General features: G+C 39.2%; 2 protein-coding genes across 2 annotated transcripts in view; both read right to left on the minus strand.

Moving 5' to 3' along the window:
• The window catches only part of tagapb (T cell activation RhoGTPase activating protein b), a 19,236-nt gene extending 8,895 nt beyond the window's left edge, over positions 1–10,341 (minus strand). The window contains exons 1-3 of the mRNA XM_034900909.1: positions 10,053–10,341; positions 7,844–7,923; positions 60–230 (exon numbers count right to left, since the gene is read on the minus strand). Coding sequence (XP_034756800.1) covers positions 60–230; positions 7,844–7,923; positions 10,053–10,127 — 326 coding nt within the window. The 5' untranslated portion in view covers positions 10,128–10,341. The remainder of the gene's footprint in view (positions 1–59; positions 231–7,843; positions 7,924–10,052) is intronic.
• Positions 10,342–16,147: 5,806 nt separating this feature from the next.
• On the minus strand, positions 16,148–24,121 carry opn8c (opsin 8, group member c). Its single transcript, XM_034900940.1, has 4 exons — positions 23,832–24,121; positions 20,177–20,470; positions 18,118–18,449; positions 16,148–16,739 (listed from the first exon to the last, which is right to left on the minus strand). The coding sequence occupies exons 1-4, from the start codon at positions 23,932–23,934 to the stop codon at positions 16,320–16,322; spliced, it is 1,149 nt and encodes a 382-aa protein (XP_034756831.1). The 5' UTR covers positions 23,935–24,121; the 3' UTR covers positions 16,148–16,319.
• Between the last annotated feature and the right edge of the window lie 78 nt (positions 24,122–24,199).

Below are 24,199 nucleotides of genomic sequence, written 5' to 3' on the forward strand. Positions count from 1 at the left end.
TATATATATATATATATATATACAGTATATATATATGTGTATATATTTAGACTTCTTACTTGAGTTTAGCAAAGACAATGGCATTGCTAAAGAGGAACAGGTGTCTCTCCTTGGTCTTCGAGCCCTCTGTGACCTGAACACGTTCGTCCAGCAGCAGCTCTCCGTTCTCACTGGTGAGGCCAAGGACAAATGGACTCTGCTCCATAGAGGCCCAGCAGGAAGCCTCCTCCCTGAGAGAAATAAATAGTAACTAAGTAACTAATAATCTCTTGGCTATAGCTTGATATTTATCATAGGAATAAGATAGGTTTGAATCTCAACAACTCTCTGCAACAAAGGGAAATTAATGCTCAACCTTAATTTTTGTCTGTCTATATATGGGAAGAACAAGGAGGTAACAATGGTATAACAATGTTTCACACACCAGCTGTCTTTTCACATGAATATAGACCACTTCTGGGGATTTTCTTTGCAATGTTTAATATTTAACACATTGTATAAATTTCGCCTGAGCACTTTATGAAAGCAGATGTTTAAGAACTGAATTGGTATTCATGAAACTGCCTTGAACAGTAGCTGCCATCAGAATGTGTTACTATGTTCCCAGATGTTATAATTCATAACTAGAGCCAACAGAGCTGTCTCGATTTATGAATGTCTCTGTAACCCCTATTAAATAAAGCACTGTCCTCTGTCGACCCCTCATTACGTGTCTATATTCTATAAATTGCACGTTTTTGACTCTAAATTCCAGATTGTCTCATTTGAATGTTAAATGTTTGCCATGCAAGCAGGTAAAATGATCAACAAAGAGACTGACCACCAGATTGTGACTCACTGGTCTAGAGCAATGGTTTCTAACCTAAGGGTCGGGACAACAAACAATGGATTATTTTCTTCTCCTGACCCATTTTAATGGGATAGGATGGAATCTGTAAATATATATATATATATATATATATATATATAAAAAAAGAGAAAGCGTCTGACTGGAACCAACAACCTCTGGGATTGTAGTCCACTTCTCCAACCTCTGGGATACTTACCACCAAATTAGCTATTATTTCTACCAGCTCAAGAGACGCAATCTTAATAGATGCAAGTTTTCATTTTTAACACCCGTTCACATAAATCTACATAACTTTCCACATAACAGAAAATAGAAAACAAACAGTGACACCAGCTGCGGGTCTCGATTTTGTTAGGGGAAATACCTTTTATCTCACATGACATTTCATACAAGTGTATACCACCTAACAAAATTATTTGATATCTAACAATAAAATAATCTGTAAAAAACAAAAAGTCAATCCAGATGTGCAGCACTGTTATGTCTGCTGTGTAGACTGTGTCAAGGCATACATAAGAAGTAAGAGTTGTTTATGCCAATGATTGTGAAACGTTTTTGGTCGTGGCTCTTCCTACTGACTCTGGGCTCAGGGCAGAAATTTAAATTGTTGCAGCAGAGGTACTTTCCCTGTCACCCTTCTGGCCTACTGAAGATGACACATAAAATACCAGCAACTAAAACAAAACTGATGGTTGCATGTGAATGCAACAACAACAAAACAAAATGTAAAATATATATAATATATGCAATTTTATAAAAGCACTTAAATATGAACCTCAACATTTATTACCCATTAAATTAATAGTTTAACATTTTGGGATAAATACTTTAACGCCCATTAAATATGACGCTACAGCAGGACACGGTCACTGTAAGCTTAATTTACCGGCTAGCCTTGTGTTGGTAGTCCAACAGGGACTACCAAACAACTATTTTGTTTTTGGTAACAAAAAGTGTAAAAACAATGAGGGTTAGGGGTTTATGAGTCTGACACATAACTTCATGCAAAACAACTTTAAAAAAACAAAAAGAAACATTTTTACAATTTTTGTGAGACAAAGCAAGGCTAGCTGCTTTAGGCTAACGTTGACCATCTCCTGGCCGTAGTTTAACATTTAACAGACAGCTATGAGAGTAGTATCTTCTCATCATAATCAGTCTTAAATAGTTTTTTTTTAGTTTTCTCTGCACTAAATCCATGATATAAACCATTGTAATATATAGTTATTGTTAAATATTTGTAATAATTGTATTATTTCAGAGTTTGTGTACTTTGTGGAGCCTCAGTGTTCCTATGTAGACTAAGCATTGAATGTAAATGGCCGTAATTAAATTGATGGCACTCATTCTTAAACGTCTGATGATATTATGTAATATTCATGGTGTTTGGTTAAATGTTGTGTTCTGTTTTTATGTGAAACAGTGCACATCTTGGGACACAAGACAATTGTACCAAAAGAGAAAGATGTTAGGCTTGTACTCAGCTATGTAATCATAAATACCAACCGAAAAGTAGCAAGACACGCATGCTTTGCAAAAATTAAAAGGCCTTTAATGGACGGGCTTAGCGCCCATGCTTTTCAACTCACACTCAACTTCTTCAGGGCATCCAAAACAAGTGACTGCTCACAGATATACCAAGGCTGGTGTCAACTGCCAGGAAATTAAGATAGCACTGGATAATTATCTATCTATCTCTATCTATCTATCTATCTGTTAGAAATTTCAGTGGCCTTTCTACTGCTTTGAGAGAGTCCGGATTACATCCATTGTGCTGTTTATAATGCTTATGGGGTCCATACAATATCCTACACACGTTGTATACTAGAACCTACAATGCCCATGTGGCTATTTCTACATATGGGAGGACAAAAAGACAGATCAATAGACTTTTATATTGTCTTTTACCAAGAAAATCTGTTGCGACCGTCAGTACAAAGCCTCACAAATATGAAGATATATAAATACATTGCACACCACAACACCACACTTTTGGAGAATTGCTGAGCAGAAATACCCTATGCCATCCACACAAAAACACAAATGACTACATGGCCAAGCATTAAAACAGCACAATGGATGTAATCTAAACTCACACATGAAGTAGTTCCAACTAAACTTTGGGCAACCAGATGATTTAAAATAAAATTATGTAATTGCACTTGCATCTTGCACTTACATGTGACATTTTGTTATGGCTTATTTACAGCTAAAGTTCTTTGTTTTTTGTAATTCTCGCTGTTCTGAGCTTCTACCACAACGGTTGAATGCACTTATTGGAAGTTGCTTTGAATCAAAGCTTCAACTGAATGAAATGCAATTTAATACATTAAAGAAACTGCTTCAAATAAAAACATATACAACCTATATTTTCTATTTTAATATTGGTATTTTTTAAATGGAATGAGTAAAATAGTTGTTGAAGAGCCAATGTTTTTGATTACTTTTGAGGGACTTGCTAGCATCAAAGATGTTGATAGCTGTTAGAATTGACCTAATTATTTACACACCCCCTTTATTGACCGCACCTGTGTCAGTGCTACCTTGATTACATAGCAGCTGACACCAGCAGTGGTGCATTTGGGAACAGTCACTTGTTTTTACACTCCATGAAGAAGATCGTAAGTTGAAGTGCATTTAAGAAAGTCTTTTATTTTTAATTTTGCAAAGCCGTGTGAATTTGTATTTTTTGGTTAAGACTTATTAAACACAAAGTTGAGTCTAAACAGTCTTTTTTTTGATCTCATGATATGTCCTTGGATCCCCAAAACACCAGTTTTTTTATCCCTGCATTCGTGAAGTAGCACTCCTCAGCCAATCTACTGGCATTTGCTCTCTTTAGAGTTCAGAAAATATTCTGATACTAAAATAAAATCCACTTAAATGTCTAACTAAATACGTATGCCTACTTATCTGCAGCATGTATTATTATTTTTTACTGTGACACAATCTACGTCAATGGCAGTCCCACTACAGTGAAACTACCACCTACAAAGTTCCCCACCTCAAGGAAATGGACAGTGTGTGTCTGAGTGCTGAAGGGGTGGAGGTGTTGAGAGTGGGATGTGTCTGACATTTCTCTTATTCACTTTGATAGAATCGCCCCCTGGATGCTCTGGTGGTCTTTGTGTGAATTAGAAGAGCAGCTAAAAGGTTAAAGAGTTAAATGTCAGATGTAAAAGAGGGGGGGATGAATGCCCGCGAGATAAGAATCTGACTGCACCCAACACCAAACAGACTGTAGGAGTGTTATGACATCACAAAGCCAAAAAAGCAACCCAAACAAAGTTTGTCTGTTGGTAAAGAGCCTAAAAGCGAGGTCTTTAAATCATACAGGGGTTTCTTGATCAGACCACTTCAGGGCTTGGTACCTGTATCTTAGAACTACTGAGGTCATGAATCAAAAACCCCTCCGTCTCCATACTAACAACATGAAGTACAGAGAGATCTTACTTTTCATCATTTGGACTATCCAGCAATTATGATATCCAAGATGGAGATCTAAATGCAATTTTAAACCTTTCTCATCTTTTACTTTTTTATCTATTTGTTGCCCTATCCTCAAATGTTCTTATAATAAGTGTAAACAAAGGAATCAGCCATTCAAATGCAGATTAAATGGTTTCATTGTAAGTCTCCCAGGGTTCCAAAGCCCCAGATTCCCAGAGGACTTGACCTCAATGTTCTCAAAAGCCACCCCTAAAAATTTCAGATTTAATTTCAGGGTTTTCAATAACAGTTCACATATGATACTAAACCTTTTTAGTTAGTTTTCTTTCTACAACAAACAAACCAACAACAGCTCTCCCTCCAAATTTAAACTAGCTCTACAGTCAGACAAGGCATGAAACCCAGTTGTTTCATTTCACATCACAGTATGTGACATAGTATCTTTCATAAGTATCATCTTTCAATTTGATTAGTAACACGCCACGCCGTCATGGATTAAAATCCTGCAGCGCACGCATGGTCCCCCTGCTCAAGCCAGCGCATATCCAGGCCAGATGACCATCTGGATGATCTAGAGGAGGAATGGGAGAAGGTCATGTAGTCTGATGGGACAGAAATACTCCACTCGCCATGTTTGGAGGAAGAAGAAGGATGAGTACAACCCCAGGAACACCATCCAAACCGTGAAGCATGGAAGTGAGAACATTCTTTGGGGATTCTTTTTTGTAAAGGGGACAGGACGACTGCACCGTGTTGAGGGGAGGATGGATGGGGCCATGTATCAGGAGATGTTGACCAACAACCTCCTTCCCTCAATAAGAGCGTTGAAGATGGGTGAAGGCTGGGTCTTCCAGCATGACAACGACCCGAAACACACAGCCAGAGCAACTAAGGAGTGGCTCCGTAAGAAGCATCTCAAGGTCCTGGAGTGGCTTAGCCAGTCTCCAGACCTGAACCCAATAGAAAATCTTTGGAAGGAGCTGAAAGTCCGTACTGCCCAGCGAAAGCCCCAAAACTGTAGGATCTGGACTTCAGTCTTTATGGAGGAGTGGGTGCTGCTGCAGCGTTCGTGCAAATCTAGTCAAGAACTACAGGAAACGGAATCTCTGGAATTGCAAATAAAGGTTTCTGTACCAAAAATTAAGTTCTGTTTTTCTGATGTATCAAATACTTACGTCATGCAATAAACTGCAAATTAATTATTTAAAAATAAAAATTTGATTTTCTGGATTTTTGTTTTAGATACCATGTCTCACAGTTGAAGTTTACCAATGATAAAAAATTACAGACCTGTACATGCTTTGTAAGTAGGAAGTAGGAAAACCTGCAAAATCATCAGTATCAAATACTTGTTCTTTTGTACCTTTTGATACAATGCTACCAAAATTGCAGTACAGTTTGGAACTTCCCATGGGGGCCACGTGATGATTTTAAAAAACAGAACAAAAACATTTTCCAGTTAACTTTTTTTCTATACAGTGGGGCTCGAAGGTTTGGGACCCCCAGGTAAAAATGTGTATTAATGTGCATAAAGAAGCCAAGCAAAGATGGGAAAAATCTCCAAGGCATCAGATGACAGACTAGACATTCGTATAATATGTCACAAAAAGTCAAATTTTATTTCCATCATCTACACTTCTAAAATAACAGAAAACAAAAACATGGCGTCTGCAAAAGTTTGGGAACCCTGCAGAGTTAATACCTTGTACTGCCCCCCCCCCCCCCGTAACAGTTCTTGTAGCCAGCCAAGAGTCTTTCAATTCTTGTTTGAGGCATCTTCGCCCATTCTTCCTTACAAAAGTCTCCAATTTCTTTGAGATTTCTGGGCTTTATGTCAAGCACTGCTCTCTTAAGGTCTATCCATAGATTTTCAAATATTTTGAGGTCAGGAGATTGTTTGATTAGGCTATTGTTTGTTAGATTGCTTTTCTCACAATCCTGCAAGCTGTTCTGTCTGATATTTTTCTCGGTCTTCCAGCTCTTGCTTTAACTTCCATTGTTCCTGATGACTGCCATTTCTTAATTAAATGCCAAACAGAGGACATTGGCATCTGAAAACCCTTTGCTATCTTCTTACAGCCTTCTCCTGCTTTATGAGTGTCAACTATTTTCAGTTTCTGTTTTCTAGACAACAGCTTAGAAGAACCCAGGGTGCTGATTGTTGGGCCAAGGTCAGATGAGTCTGGGCATTTAAAACCTTGAGATTGACAACACCTGGTCTTTCCAGACGATGATTGAGAACAATCCATGACACTGTCACGTCTAGCTTTCTGAAGGGGGCGGTGCATGCTATAAACGCTGCAGGGTGCCCAAACTTATATAGACGCCATTTTTTAGTTTTCTGTTATTTTAAAAGTGTAAATCATGGAAATAAAATCTTACTTTTTGTGACATATTATACGAATGTCTCATCTGTCATTTGATGACTTTTGGAAAAAATTCCATCTTTTCTTGGCTTCATTATGCACATTAATACAAAGTTTTACCTGGGGTGCCTGAACATTCGAGCCCCAATGTGTATATGTGTGTATATATATATACATGCTCCATTATTTTACTGCTTTTTCTTGTGTAATACTTTCATGTTTCCAGGCTTATAAAATTATCCTTAAAATCACACAATCTAACATTCACACTGAGAATGACAACTTGTCCATTATGTTTCTGGAGATTTGAAATAGAAGGCAAATCATTATCACCCCTCCAGCCTGGTCATCAGAGTAGTTAGTAAGTGATGTAAGGCTGCGCTATGTGAATGTCGCTGTTTCAAAACCCCGCTCTGTAAATCCCCCACAGGGAGATCTGTTTGGGGGGGAATAGTGTGGGCTGTGTGGCCTGCAGGGCGATATCAAGGTGACATCATGACATCTCTTCAGCATGTGGTAGGAGCACAATGGGGGGCAGACATGAGGGTAAAACTTTATAATACCTATCAGTCAGTCATTTATAAGCCATGAATTCATAATTATTAACAAAACATACATGTTGGTTTAAATCATCTACAAATCTCAACTATATCATAGATAATCAAACAAATCATTAGTCAATAACTGATTGACGTTGATATATCTCTTTATATGGTATGACAAGTGCTCCTCTTTGATAATAAAAAAACAAACAGGAGATTTTAGCTTGTATTTCTATGTGCTGCCATCTGTAGGCCGTAAGGTTTTGACACTATGAGCCATAAGGTGTTTCCATTAACATTTTAAACTTGTATTTTGCCCACTATAGCTACATGTAAACAAAGTTGCTGGAATATTTTATATTCTCTCATTTCTTAGTTAACTGTCAGTTGGTGCAGCTGATCAGACACAGCTGATTGTGTCTAACCCTAACCCTAACCCTTGTCTGGTTGGTATTTTTGTTTGGAAATAGCTTTAAGCTGCTCATTTGTATAAGATGTTAAAAGACATGCCCAACAAATCATGCCAGGAAATTGTAGGATTTTTAATCTATTTCCCATTGAGCCAGGTTTGAGCAATTTACTGTCAAATACCTCATAGCCTGAGAAAAAAATGTTTAAACCAATGGTGTACACACCTGATAGGGGACCATGGCAGAGCCTTCCCAAAGACCAGTGACGGGGCAGAGCGCCTTCTCTGAGCCAAGTGTCTAAGGTGCTGTGAGAAAACAGAGGACTTGTTAGTAAAACAACATAGCTACATGTATCATTTTGGATTTATTTATAGGGGCTTTCTTTTGTTCATTTTATTGATAGGATATTCAATCATTGCACAATGCTTACGTACACCACTAAATGACATGGATACCACAACCATTTGCCGTTTGTCCATGCCCTCAGGATTCTAGATAGGTTCTTGAGTACATAACTAAACTAAATCTACCAAAGAGGCCCTTGCAAAGTTAGCAGTGTGACCATTACATAAACTTTGCACTGCATCATTGTGCAATCCTAGAAACAGTGAAGTAATGATGAGCAAAACACATTTTTGAGTTGAGGAGGGCTTAAAAGTGGCAGAAGTCTTCAGATGCAGTTTCAGTACAATTTGTATTTTTGTTGCCTAAGCTTAACTAATTTGTTTTCATTAATTATGTGTTGAAAACTGCTCCTGTTCTGTTAAATAGAATGGGCATATGATGCAAATTTCCACCACGATCATGTACGGTCACAGTGCTTAATGAAAGACCCCTCCTTAGGGTAAGGGTTCCTAACCTCTAATTCATCGTTTCATTTCCCCAGCACAAACAGTCTTCCATACACATGCCGACTTTGTTTGGTTGTGTGAATATCTTGTTGTGGCTGCTCTTGTGCTCCAATTGTTGGACAAACTGAAATATTTGGGTAAAGCAGAACTGAAGACAAAGAGAAAAACAGCAAAACAAAACAAACAAAAGCAGGAATACTTGACAAAGCATCTCTTTCTGGCCCCTTTCTCTGCAGCCGGTTCCATGCTGGCACACCAAGTCCACTCACTCATTATAAACCAGGACTAGCACACAAATGACTGAGGTGACCTGCCAGTTCAGGATGCACAAATGCTACACTGGGAGGCACAGTGTGGATCCTTTTAAACAGCACCTGTACTGTTGTTGTACACAACATGCTACCAAACAAATTCACATGACGGATTCAGGGAAGTCTTTTCTGTTGTCAACCTTTGGCTTATTGGAAACACAAATCAATGTGTTAACAGACTTGACAAAACACCAGGAAATCATGTGGCTATCAAAAGGCAGAAGGCTAACATGACCCTACCTTAAGAGGATTTGCGGCAATTTGACAACTTTGGGCTAGCCTGCCCCTACCAGACTCTGTCGTACATTTCATTAGTCCAGAGAGTCTGGCCACTCTCAGTAAACATGTGCTAACTTCCTTGAAGGTGGATACTCTGTTGAAGTTTAAAACTATTGGATCTGCCCAGAGCCACTCTAAATCTGCCATCACCAATCACTAATGTTTGGTCTTGACTTTGGCTTAGCCTCACTAACTTTAGCCTTAGCATCGCTAACGTTAGCTGTAGCTAACTCCTTCATCACTAACGGAGCAAGCCCTGTGGGGAGGAGGGCCACAACATCAAGGCCACCAACAAAACTTAGCAAAGATTGTTCTTGCTCAGGCTTTACATTTTTGAAAGAGGATGTGATTATGTTCACAGCCAGAAGACTTTTCTTGTCAGAAAAACACATACATGTGGGCCACTTTAGGTGTTTGAGGAATTAACCACTTGTCATTCTCTGGCAAGGAAAGACTCCAATTATAAACCAGGAAAAGCAGAATTTTCATTGACAGATATTCTTTTTTTCCCAAATAAATAAAGGACTAACTCTCTGGTCTGAGTTTACAGAGGCTGCATATTTGTTTGACAATGGTTTGAATCTGCACTCAGAGACCCTCCATAACTACCATCATTGAAAGCTCAGGGTTAAAAGCAACACCAAAAGCACTTCTATTCAAGAGTTTCATTGCCATCTGCCAATTCTTCAACTTTAACTCCAAATACTTTCAATGTCAACAACTGAACAGAATTCAACCTGGCCCCAGCCTTGTACAGCCAAATACAGTCAAGGAACATGGAGGAAGGAACATTATTTTCTTCATTAATATTCTGTCATACTCCATGGGTTGGTGAATTTTTCCTCTCCTTGACCATTTACTGACAATTTCTAACCCATTTTATGTAACACAGCCTTCAAACCTCTCCCTCATACACACAGCAACTACTAAACAACATGTACTGTGTGTTGATTTTTTCAACCTTTGCGTATTGGCTGGTGGATCAATACTTACAGGATGTAGAGAAGCTGCAGCATCATCATAGCTTCCTCTCCTCATTGTTGAAACTCCATAATCTGGAGAGTTCATGCTGGCGTCTTCGAGCAGAACCTCAAGCCCCCTGCTGCCGTGTACTGTTGGTAATCACTTGGTAGTTTTTGCTTTGTCTGTAGAGAAGAAGTAGTTTAAGGTTTCCGCTGTGAACGAGCCGGGGAGCGGCTGCAGAGTGGCGCCTCTGGTCCTGCAGAACAGATTCTTTTAACTGGTGCTAATGAGGGTTACAACAATGGAGGCCCGGCTGGCATACAGAATAGGAGAGGGGGGTTTTGTGCCTGACCTGCACCCACAGTGCCACTCTGATTTGAGCCACCATTACCCCCTACCCTACCCCGCTCCATCCCAGTCTGTCCTGTCCTGTTCCGCTCCAGTGGGGCAACTTCCTCCCATAATGAGATCGCCGTGCCACCCATCAGGGCATGCTGCCTTGTCCCCATTTCCAGGCTTAACGAGGTTGAAATGCCGTGACTGACAGTGCCTCTGAAAAACAGGGTCTGCAAGATTCCAAACACATAAACAAACACACACACACACACACACACACACACACAAACAGATGTACGACGATGAGTTTTTAAAGCTACTTTCAGGTTTAGCAGGCAAAAAAAATCCAAGAACAAGTAGGAAAGAGTTCAGCATTAAAACAAGCATTAAAAAAGACTTACAAATATAAAAATGTAATACTGATACACTCATCCCTTAATAATAAACCCTGGATACCAAATACTTTTAGTGTGACAATGTGTTGGTCTTTTTCTTGATTTTTCCAAAAACATAATGAATAAGCTTCCTATCTATCATTTAAATTTGCCAATTGGAGCTGCTGTCGTCAGCTACAAATCAAATACTAATGCTTATGTTTGAGTCACAGACAGACAAGTAACTACGTCTGTGAGAAATCCAAGGTCTCCATTCCACCTGACCTGCAACTATTTGGACTAAACATGCAATCTCTACAGATATTAGAACAAACAAACAGCACATGTGCCTTGTGTTATGAAGTGCTTTGAGTTGGCCCTGGAGGATCTATTTAATCTTGTTTAGATAAGTTAATGGTTTCCATCCAGTTGTCGAAAGCTCAGCACGGAGCCAGTTTTGAGTCAGTCACTTGTTTACATGACCGGTTTGATTTTGGCTTTATGGTGGCAGTGATGCCAACCTTTTCAATTATTGTTACTACTGCAATTTATGATTTCACATTTTCTTTAGATCAACGTTCAAAACAAGTTTCCATTTCATAGAGGCGAAAGTTTTTGGATTGGCAATAAAAACTGATTAAGATGCCTCAGACTAATGTCTTTGGTGGCCCTGAAAATGCAAAGAAATAGACCATAGCAAGCGACAATACGAAAACACATGGAAATAGACCATAGCAAGCAACAATAAGAAAACATACGCAAATAGACCACAACACGCAACAATAAGAAAACACACGCAACTAGACCACAACACACAACAATAAGAAAGATAAGAAAACACAAGTAAATAAACCACAACGGAAGTTTTAAGTGATGTTCTAGCCTACACGTGCCTCAACCATTGGCGTTCAATGTGTTCTTCAATTTTAAAAATTGTTGCCACTTTATTCATCACTAAATTAACTTCTGAGAAAATTTTAGGCAAGAAATGAACAAATTCAAACAAAAGAAGCTCCATAAAGGGATCGCCAGCTAGCGCCTCCCAGGACCACTAGCTTGTCTCTTGGACAGTCATGGTCATAGACCCGGCTGTAAGCTGATTGTCTTTCAGACCGGTCTCGTATTTAAGAGGCTTTTATTTCACCGTTGAAGGATCGTTCGTTTAAATATCACAACACATATCCATCATAAAATCAACAGGAACCTGTGGTTGACTGTCTTTTCAGAGTTAAACTACACAAACCACTGCAGGTTTAACAATCTAGCTGGCCCAGCCGTCACACACACACACACTAACACAGCCAAGCAGGCAGAGGCGGGTGAGAGAGAGATACCCAATTCTCATCGGCAGACTTGTTTAAATTATGACATAGGCTAGATTAAATTAGGTATTTAGTTTACACTTTGTTTTCTGATTAATTAGAAGTTGAGTTTTAGTCTGTATGACGAATGAACATGTTACCACTTTGTGAACAACGTTATGTAGATTAAAGGAGAGTGGTTTCTTATTGATGTGTGTTGTGGTCTATTTGTGTGCGTTTTCTTAATGTTGCGTGTTGTGGCCTATCAGGGCCACCGTAGATGTCTCTTGGTGAAGTTATCTCTTGGTCAGATTCAGCTTTTTCCTTCCAAATCGGAATATTTGAACACACTAACCAAAGCAAATAGAAATACCTTTTTTCAGCATTTTGAAACACAGTTGAGCATGCGTCACCACAATCTAATCCTGTTATAACCGTGTTCATAGAAAGAAATGCAATTAAATCTTGTTGCTGATGGAGAAAACACTCATCAATGCAGCCTGTTGTCAAGAGGTTACATAATGTTACGCCCAATCTAGGGGCGCCTAGGACGCAACATGAACAAGAAGAAAGGCCCATATTCCCCGTCACCCAAGTAGCCACAAAACTTGTTTTGTTGTCACAATGTATTTATTTGACATTAAATATAACTTATGATAAAGCTTCAGGGTGGCCTACCACAAAATAACAAACAAAACAACACTGTCTAGAAAGTAAGATATTAACCCAAACTGCCAAAATATGGCCAAAAGAATAACAATGACTTACCTCCCTAGCTGAGAAAACAGGAGAAAAACTAAAGTAACACACCTGGAGGTCCACCCTTACAATTGAAAACGGAAAAGTACTTATCTTACACAACAACTGAACAAAGGCAACGTGTGGCTGGTTGGGAGGGGAGGAGAGGAGAGGAGAGGAGAGGAGAGGAGAGGAGAGGAGAGGAGAGGAGAGGAGAGGAGGAGAAGAAGAATGCCTGCTACAACACTGTAGCACATACACGGCGCTGGGCTAATGGACAATGCATACTGTTGCTCTGAAAAAAGCAAGATCTACAACTGACAACTTACCAGTACACATAGACTTTTAATCCATTGTAATGATCACAAATATGAATATAGCTTGATGATATATTAAATCGAGGAGAGGGCAGTTATCACCACTTAGATATATGTTAAACTATTACAGTCCTGATGGAGTTTGCTCTTTACTCATATTACCGCCACACTGGACTACAAGGAGCTCATGAATCAGTCAGAGTGGCATTAAATGAATCGGTTTCCCATTAACATGTATTAAGCTGTTAAATCACTCAGATTGAGCATTAAAAAATGAGATAAAAGTGATTCTGGTCTGTGAGGGAATTTTAATTTCTTTCCATTTAAGCAGCTGTTGAATCACCAGTGGTTGAGACCGCGGACTGAATAGAAATGAGAGAATATATGAATGTTGAACAGTTTATCAATCGCAGTTCAAATGATTGATATCATTCATCAATGTATTTACTTATTTTCTGTGTATATCTTTTTGGATGGATGATTTTATGATGGACTTTCAATTTCTGTGCTTTAAAGAAACATTTTTTTATATTTTACATATCAAATATAATTTCAATGTCCCAAAGGAAATCTGAGTGATAGAAAAATTATGTTTTAAGGGTTACAGAGAGAGAGAAAACACTACAAGGACAAATTCACTGATCAACTTTCTCTCAATATCTGAGTTGGAAAAAAGACAGTTACAACAGACTTAGTGGCCAAATACCTGTTTAAAATGATGACAAATATTGTCCATATACCTTCCGCTATTTATTCATTTTTTGGGGGGAGGGGCTTTTTAGGCCTTTATTAGGACAGGACAGCTTAGACATGAAAGGGGATAGAGAAAGGAATGAAATGGAGCAAACTGCAGCTACAGTAAAGTCAGGTTCAAACAACAGAAGAATCACACATTGTTGACATATTTCAGTCGGGCCCAAAGTAACAGATTCATAGAGCCACACTGCAAGTATTATTAAAAACACACTATGACATTAACAATGTCTCTGTTCCATTTAGCTGTGTCAGTGATCCAACTACAGAGCCCAACAACTGGTAAATGGACTGTATTTATAGCACTTTTCTAATGTAATGGTTCCTGGACTGTGTTAAAGCACTTTGAGTGCAAAGTGTTTTAACACAGTTCAGGAACCATTCACACACGGTACGGATTATCATTTACACCCATTTACACTCTGATGGCACAGCATCAGGATGGATTCAGGGTTCAAAATCTTGCCCAAGGACACTTCAACATGAATCTGCAGGGCCATGGACTTTAACTACCAACTGTCCTATTGGGAGGCGTCCGCTCTTACCACCTGAGCCACAGCGGCCCCAAGTATACCTTCGTGGAATTCAGCCAATATCAACATTTTCAACTTCTGGATTTGGCGAATAAAAAAAGAAATACATGATTGACTTTTTGTGTCCCCTCTGCTTTAAAGTGCCAAGAACTACCAAGTTGACAAATACTTCGAAATCATAATACAAAAACATGTAACACAGATCATATTTGCATGCACCATATAATTATATCAATTACAGGTAACCTGTGATCGTTTACATGTCAGTATTCATCACTGAATACAGCACTGAAATGATAATTTGAACTTGAGTTCTGCTGCTACTCAAGGAGAGTATAGAGGATCTATCAAAGAATTTAACAGAACGCAGGCTGTTAAAGGAGAACTCCAGTCAACTTCAACACGTAGCTCTGTTTGTAAATTTGGAGTGCTGTCAGTAGCAAGAAAAAATAAACTGATCAGCGCTGCCTACACAGTGTTATCACCCTGCTAGAGTTAGCATCCAACAGGTTTAAACGGGGCAAGTTTTAAACATGGGTTTAGCCTTTAAACATGTTCAAAATGTCATCCCTACCAATGTGAAGTGATTCCTTCCGAGTTACCAAAGTGAATCTGACTACAGTGGATGTGACAGGCATTACATTTGTTAATCCATACCTCTGTTTACTTCCTGTTTTCCGGTGAAGTCCACACTAGTTGATTGTTGAATTTATACAATCCAATATTACAAAATGTATTTTTTCCACAAAAAACAATGTGCCGTTGTCATGTCCTTAGCAGTGTTGGGCAAGTTACTTTTAAAAAGTAAAATATAGCAAAAATTCTATAGCAAAAATAAATAGCAAATAAATACACTCTTTGTAGTGCAAATAACGTAAGTGGCCTGATGTTTATACCTTTGCGCTGGTGTGTGCGTCGAGCGGGCGTGTGTGTGTGTGTGTGTGTGTGTGTGTGTGTGGGGGGGGTTGATATAAAGAGGGAGAAATGAGAAAGTGACAGCAATTAACTTTGGAGCGAGTAGCCGCTCTAGAGTCATAGTGCCTGTGTTTTCTGACCACGGCGGAAATTCTTTAGCAAGAAAAGTTACCCCCCCCTTTCCCCAATTTCATAACCCCATACCTGTCTCTCGTTGACTGACACGTTTGTGTCGTTTGTTGTGTGTCCGACTATGCGTGCTTTTGAACACCCGCCCCGCTCTACCTCTGATTGGCAGTAATTTAAGAGTAATCACTTACATTACTCGTTCCTGAAAAAAGTAACGCCGTTAGTAACGTTGTTAATTATAACGCAGTTATTCCCATCACTGGTCCTTAGTAGAAACAGGCTGCAACCTGACACCACAGTGGAGCCAGGAGAGCAGACCTGCCGGCTGCAGCAGGTAGCAAGAGCTATCTGGCATAGGTACCTAAGGAACAGTGGTCTCTTTAACTTAGAGGCAAAAAACACGTTTAAAACTTGCCCTGTTTAATCCTGTTTGGTGCTTACTGTAGCAGGAGGATAACACGGTGTAGGCAGCACCGAATGTTTTCATTATTTTCGCTACTGACAGAATTCCAAATTACCAAACAACTACATTTTGCTATGTGTTGAAATCGACCGGAATTCTCCTTTAAGCAAACAGAAACTCTTATTTATAGACATGTTTATTTACAGAAAAATATTTACCTTATTGCAATATATTTCATTATGTTTTTATGTTGGGGAGAACAGGTATTAGAGACACTGCTGATTTTTCAGGGATTCTCACTTACAAAGCATGTAGAGTATATTGTCCAATAAGTACCTACCTTTTCCGGTTTGGGTCTCATCAAATGTCATTAGATTTTTTGCTTTGCTGTTGTGTTTTGGGAAATGTTTGGTTTTGTGAAATGTTGAAATGCTGAGGGAAATGTGGAAAGTGTTTTACAAAATGTTTTGTTTTACAGACTGGCATATACCGGCCTGGTTAGGACATGATTGCTGTTTCTGTGCAGTCCTTTGTTCTTTGTTCTTGGTCTCTTTCTTTGCCTTTGCCCTTGCTGTGAGTTATGACGCGAGATAAATCAACATTCTTCTTTTGGACGTAGCGTCTTTCCTGGAGCTGAATGTGGATGGGATATTGAACTTGGACTTCGGCAAAGTCCACGCCCACTTGGTTTCCTCCCAACTTGGGACAGAGCAGGCAGCGAAGCTCCTTTTGGAAAGGCTGGTTAAAGTAAAAGTAAATGAATGGGTTGTAGATGTGGGAGCTTTTGGCGAACAGGGCGGGAAACACAAAGCCCTCAGGAGCCATGTACTGGGTCCCCTTGTGGAAAATAAAGAGGAAGGACACAATAGCGTATGGCGCCCAGGCAATTATAAAACCCAGGCTGATGCAGAAAAACATCTGGAAGAGGAGGCAACAGATTAAAGAAGATTACTACATTGGAATTGTCATCACGCTGTAAACATTTGAAACTTAATGAATCATTTCTCACAATGCACATTAGTAATAGAGGGCTGTACTCCCATGAAGCTTGTTTCCTAGGAGATTGTCCAAAAGAACAAGAGAGCATCTAATGTTTGCTCTTTCTAAAGTGAAGTACTGGATAACAATAACTTTTTATGCCTCTAGAATTTATTCAAATAAGTTTCTTTCTTATTTTCTGGAAGAATCTATGATTAAATTATTTCCCGGACTTTGTTCCATCATAGTCCCTAAACTTACTTAGAAATGCAGGAAATATGATTCAAATAGCAAACCTTTATTGGCGGCGGACCCCCAGATTCCTTATTTTGTGGTCCCCTCTACTTCTCACACCAAAGTTACACCCTTGACTGTCTCTTTTACAAAATGTGTCCGAAGATAATTTCCAACTTTATGTAAATAATAATACAGTTTATATCTTGTTTGCAATTCTTTAAATACTTCTAAGGAATCATAAGAAGAAAAAGTATGTTATGAAGAAAAAAAAGGTATCGTTATCATAGTGTTTTAACTCTCAATTATCGATATTGGCACCAGACCCGAGTCCCTAGTCTCTTTTTACCCAATCTACGGTACAGCTTTGTTTGCCAGACAAGAGGATCTATTTAGCACAAAATGATATTCAACCTCAAGGCTTTGTTAGAATATAAATCATTGTATTGTTTTTGCTTGTAGCCAATCACCACAAGTGTTCTTCTATTTAATTCAATTTTATTCATAGTATCAAATCATAATAGTTATCTCGAGTCAAGTCTCCAATGATGTCTCAAGTTGTTTAGAAAAAGTTCCATCATGTCTCTTTTTAGCAGGTTGAAACCTGAGATTTGGGTAAGGGCCAAGGGGTAGGTGTAAGACGAAGGATTTGGATTCAGCAGCAGTAGAAAACGGTTCCCGCTTCGGTCCTCCTACAGGTTAGAAGCGGAATTGTCCCATTACGTCTCATTCGAACTAAAGAGCCGCTACCCGATCTGGCAAACTTGCACAGGGCAGTTATAGCCGGTAGAGAGCCGCAAAGCGAATGCAGAAGTGCCATTCACCCTGTTATGATGAACAACTGAAATGATTTTGGAAACATTATTTTTTTAGTCGCAAAATGTTCTCTAGAGTTGCTTTAAATGTTTTGATTAGCTACTTGAGTCTCAAACAAAACTGATAGGAGAGTCAAATTAATCTCAAATGAGTCAAGTTTTAGATCAGTCAAGTTCAAGAGTATGTCTTAAGTCCTCATATATACCTAGATTTCGGGTAGTCACTGCTCCTGGCAAGAAAGTAGCCCCCCAATCACAGATTTGCTCACCATGGAGAGTTGTTTTTCAGCGTATCGCAGTTTGTTGCAGCTGTGTCTCGTAGACAGCAAGTGGGAGAAGCGAGACACCTTGTAGAGGATCTGACACTGGGACACCACGATGAGGAGGACCGGAACCATTGTGAAGCAGGCGAAGGAGCAAATGACGTAGAAGGCATCCTTGGCTGAGGTATGATATCCCTTCCAGGCGACGGTGCAGGACAGTCCGTACGGCTCAGGGACGTACTTGCCCCAACCAAACAGAGGCAAGCTGGACCACACAGCAGCAATGAGCCAGGTGGAGCCGCACGCTATGTTGATGTTAGCTCCTTTCAGCCAGCCAGCTGTGAAAAAAAAGTTAGTTATCCAATAGTGTTACTGCTGAGTTACATATTGCATACATTCAATGTCTCAGCTGCCTTAGTGCCTAAAGGAGTGGTTTGACATTTGGGATAATTTGCTTGTTCACTTTTGTTAGATGAAAGGATTTTCTGTTTGTGTGGAAATTTGAAGCTATAGTCATCAGCCAGTTAGCTTAGCTAAAACTATCAAGATTTAACAAACAATATAACGTTTTAATAGTGAGCTTTTGAGGTGCTGGTAGGCAGATTTTGTTAAATTTTGACAGAGCCAAGCTAGCTATTTCACTGTGTTTACAGTCCTTATGCTAAACTAACTGACTTTAGTATCATTTTTCCATACAAACATGAGTGTGGTATAATTGTCTCAACCATAACTCAGCAAGTAAGAAAAAAAAATGAACAATTTCTTTAAAAGATTAAATAAAAAAACTTTGACTTGTTGCCTTTATCTTTGTTTCTCCTTTGTGACTAAAGTAAGTGAGATCAATTACGAATCATTTTTGTAATGTGGAGTACACAGTTTTTGTAATGGATCGTGTTATTTTTAACAAATTAGTTTTTATTAAGTTTAATTCTTTTATGTCAAGCTATATGATCAAAGCAAAACAAACCCAGGAGTTCTTAGTAAAAGGAGACATCCGTTCTGTCAACATCTGGCTCTATCACGATAACATTAATGTGTTAGGCACAGGCATGTTCTTTACACAATAAAGATAGTTTAATGTGACATTTGTGCCTTCTAAAAATAGTTACTGAAGCATAAAGCAACGATGCATTCTGATGTAACTTCTTACATTTTGACATAATGAAGAAAGAACAAGTTAAGTAGGTAAAAAGGTTATGCAACACCCTGCCTTCCTTCGCTTCACCTACACATTACAACAACAACAAAAAATCTTATATAGAGCTAGAATGTAACAGAATGAAAATGTAAGCTCACGGTTATAGTGACCAAAATTATCACGGATTTGTTATTATCATGGTATTTAAGATTTTTTTGGGGTCATTTTTTAGGCCTTTATTTTCACAGGACAGATGAACCTGAAAGGGGAGAGAGAGGGGGAATAACATGCAGCAAAGGGCCGCAGGTCAGAGTCAAACCCACGGTCGCTGCGTCGAGAAGTAAACCTCTATATATGTGCGCCTGCTCTACCAACTGAGCTGACAACATTGTGGTATTTTTAAAAGTGTTTCCTGCAGGTTCTGCAGAAAGGATAACTATCTTCAATCAACTGTCCTTCTGTATTCTTATAATAACCAAAATATGCCCATGCTTCAAACTCCGTCCTCTTAGAGGGCTGATAAATGTCCTGAATGCTTAAATCTCCTCCTTCCGCCATGATTCCAACATCAAGAAACGCACGTTAGGCTACGCAGTGCGCCTGCACGGCAGCTTCAGGAGTCTCAGATGAAGCTGGGAAGGATTAAACACACGGTGGTAATCCTCCGTAATAAATATATTTTTAAATGAAAGCAGTGATTGTTGTTGTTGTTTATTGTCAACATTTTTATCATGGTTGCCGTTACAGCGGTAATTGTTACAACCCTAGATTGAGCATGACGGGTTTTGTGGAAAGATTTAGAGTAGGATTATTTGTTGTAAAACCACCAAACAGTGTCCTAAAGCATAGGAAAAAAAAGTACTTGTATCTGTGTTGTCCTTGAACCTTTTGTTAACATCCCTTCAAGCAACAACAAACTGCCCTAACCATAAATCGAGCTGTGGCAGGTCTTCAGGTAGCGGATTATGCTGATGGCGGCAATGGTGAACATGCCACACAGGCCAAAGATGAAGCAGCCGAGACCGTAGTAAATGCATGTGATGTTTTCTCCCAGCCAACGGTGATGGAAAGAGGACAGGATGGAGAGCGGGTAGAAGCAGAGGCAGCAGAAGAAGTCGACCACGGCTAGGTTGACGCACAGCAGCTCTGAGCCCACCATCTTCTTCCTCCTGCGGTAACAAATTACCAGAACCAGCCCATTTCCAAGAACAGAGAGCAGAACTAAAAAGAAGAGGGAAAACATGTCTTCTCAAAATTCATGTTGCATTAACTGATTTTTTTTTGGCCACTTGCAACATCAGGACAGTATGTCATAGCATCAGGAGAGGGACAACCACCATCAGTGAGGCCATCTGTCATGAGCCAAGACCATTGTCTTGACTGGGGGGGGAAGTTTAGATTATAATGTCGTCCTTTATCCCCTTTATCTAATTTCCAGCTATAGTCCCCGGCCAGCTGACAATAGGCATCCTAAAATACAATGGTTAACATATTTAAATGAGTTACATTAGATCTATAATAACAGCAGGACTAAGCAAATAGGGTTAAAATATACAAAGAAGCGAGACATAAACAAACAAGCACAGATCACGGCAATCACAGTCCATACAGTAAAGACAATACAAAAGAGACAAGAGAAAAGTCTCAGAGGTCCATATTGAAAGCACATACAAGACATAACCGAGGCAGGCAGCAGAGATGGAGCGAGAGCAACAATGACTATGTCACATCGAACACACATCACATCTGACAGATGTGTGCAGTAATAGTTATTGGACAGCCATGTTTTAAAGCACCTATCTTATGTTAATTTTCAGGTTCATAATTGTATTTTGAAGTTGTACCAGAATAGCTTCACATGGTTTCATTTTAAAAAAAACAACACAAGAGTGTTGTTATACTGCCCATTGCTGCAGCTCCTCTTTTCACCTTGTGTATTTGGGTCCCTGTTTTAGCTACAGAGTGAGACATCTCGCCTCTATACATCTTTGTTGGGAATCACACATTAGGTGATAATTGTTAATCCCTATACTATATGTATGTCCAGTGCAGATTTGAATTGCATAAGTAGCATACAAGATGCTAAAGAGAGACTTCTGTAATGTCAGTACAGTCAAAATGCTGGCTACAAGTTATTCCTTGAACAGGAATACACAGTGAACACTCAGTCAGGAGGCGGCGTGGAATGGAACACAAATACAACAATCTGACAAGAGACAAAGGACACAGGTTAAAGACAAGAGGTAGCGAGGTAACAAGGAACAGGTGATACATCAGGTGAAACACATTAGGGCGGGGCAAGACAATCAGACAGACAAAAGTAGAGCTTGGCAAGACGAGACAGAACAGAAAAGCAGACTAACATAAAACAGGAAAACAGAACATACAGACACTCACGAGGGGGCACAAGACAGAGTACCACACACAACTGGGGAGAAAACTAACAAACACGAGGAGACAAGACAGGACCCACAAAATACAAAGAAACCGCCCAAGCCATCACACTTTTGATGTGTAATTACAATCAAGCAACATGGGCGTGGGTAGCTCTGCTATGGCTGTGCTTGTGTGTGGTTCTGCAAAGAAATAAATAACATTGTAAAGGCTACAATACATAGTGCATAGGAATCATATGTTTGTAAATAAAAATAAACCCACTATTAATTACATTATCATAATGCAGTGTAACTACTGTAGCATGTAAATAATATACCTCAAATACAAACTTGAGCAAGGGGGTTCAACAATCGCCATTATGAATCAACAGCCAGGTGTAACCTAGCTAACAGGTGAAGAACACAAACAACAAAATCACTAGATAACTTTAACTTTGCCAGAACTATAGTCCAATAAAATGAACTGACAACCTATTGGAAGTTTCACGACTTACAGTTCCCAAGGACGAGCACACACACAATCTCAACTGATTATCCTCCGGACAGCTAGTCTTTGTCTTTTCTTTAACTTTTTCTCCGTGTGGCATGCGCGCCCGCTCACATTGTGAGGTGCGTGTCCGCGCTATTCTCCGACATGCACTCACAGTCACACCTGATTGACGACCTTTTGTACAAAACTAAAGTAACGAGCCAATTTTGTAAAATGTAAGGAGTAGAAAGTACCGATATTTGTTTTAAAATGTAAGAAGTATAAAGTCGCCAAAACAAAAAAAAAGGAAAGTAAAAATATCTGTAAATGTACATGAGTACAGTAACAAAGTATTTGTATTTTGTTTCTTCCCAACTCTGTAGATGATAGACTACACACTAACAACAATGAGCAAAAAGGACACTTCAGATGAAGGCACTATATTCAATCCAATACACTACGAGTCATGGTCAAGGACAGCATACACAATAGGATCATGAGAGCTTATACGTGTATATGTGAAGGTGTATATGCTTACATTTCCATCTCTATGTTCAGTATGTACTTTAAATAGATTGCAACCCCTCCCTTACTTTGATAGCAACGTTTCATGTGATTTGCAAGCCTCCAGCAAATCAGTTCAAGATGGCGACCGACAAGCACAATTACTGAAAGAAAACCACTCTCTCACACTCACGAGCTAGGAGTTGGGTTGGTTTTGAGCCGGATGTCTTACAATGTCCGGATGTCTTATAGAAAGAAAGAAAAATCCATTTGATGCATTATGATCCAAGTGCAGATTAAAGATGTCAAACCTTTTTCTACAATTAAATTATTCAATTGAGCTGTCTGCTCTCTGATTTCTACTTAAACATGTATGGAGTCTTTTTTCTTGTAAATATGTGTTTAATAGACCTTTGTCACATGCTTTTTTTTGACATGTCATAGTAGGAAAAGCACAGGTGTATTCAAAACCATTAACGATGGCTGCATTCCACTTAGGAGAAGCCCTGGTATTATGCATGCTGACCCCCTGGACTAGCTTACTGGGACACTTGATGGAATTAACCCATCGTTAAGGTTATCAATTTCAGCTGTGCTTTTCTAATATCACAAGTCAAAAATGTCAGCTGTAAAAAAGGTCCTTTGAAAAGTGATTACTTTACAGTGCAATAACTATATGGAAGATACATAAACATTTCCATTTGTTTATATGAGAAAATAGATTTAAAACAAAGGAAAAGAAAAATACAGCAACAGATACAGGCAAATAGAATAGTGGTAGAAAAGGTTAAAAAAATACATAAACTATGTATATACAAATAAAAAAAAGAGATAACATATAAACCTAACCATCGAAAACATTTAATTAAGTGAAAAAATAGTTAAAAGTCTTACTTTTCAACAAGAAAAAGTGCTCTTTTATATTAAATACCAAGTTAATGTGTTTCCTTTATTTCAGCAAACTAGCATAATTTCTAGCTGTATTGTTTCAGCTATTTAGAATAAGGATTTGGATTGTTTCGCTGTAAAATAAGTAGAATTTACATTTAGTTTTAACTGAAAAAACAACAAATAACACACATACATACATTATATACACACACAGAGTGTGTGTGTGTGTGTGTTAGGCTTGACATGACCTCGCACTTGTCGTAGCGTTAAAATGTTTTCATGTGAGGCATACATGATAAATGTTAAATAAAAGGCTACGCACCGACGAAGAGGATGACCAGTCCCACACACACGTCGGCCACTGGAGTCAGCTTGGAGGCGAAGGCAGAGATGGTCCGAGTGTCTTCGGAGGAGTTCGGAGTCATTGAGCTGGTTCTTACGACGTCGTCACGGCCACAATCCGGACTCACTAAGTGAGATGTGTGCACGTAGGCTTTTATGCAGGCGAGTGTGTCACCATGGTAATTTACAGCGCGAGCTAAGTTGCTCCGTGAAAAGCATGGAGGAGCCGCGCGCGTGCATGCTTTTAAACTCTCTGGAGGTAAATGTGTTGCTGCTCCTCCGGAGCCCCAGAGGCTACAGACAGAGATGAGGAAGTAACACGGAATGCTTGATTAGGTTAAATGTTGC

This window comes from Etheostoma cragini, chromosome 18, assembly GCF_013103735.1.
Source record: "Etheostoma cragini isolate CJK2018 chromosome 18, CSU_Ecrag_1.0, whole genome shotgun sequence".
In the NCBI taxonomy this organism is placed as follows: domain Eukaryota; kingdom Metazoa; phylum Chordata; class Actinopteri; order Perciformes; family Percidae; genus Etheostoma; species Etheostoma cragini.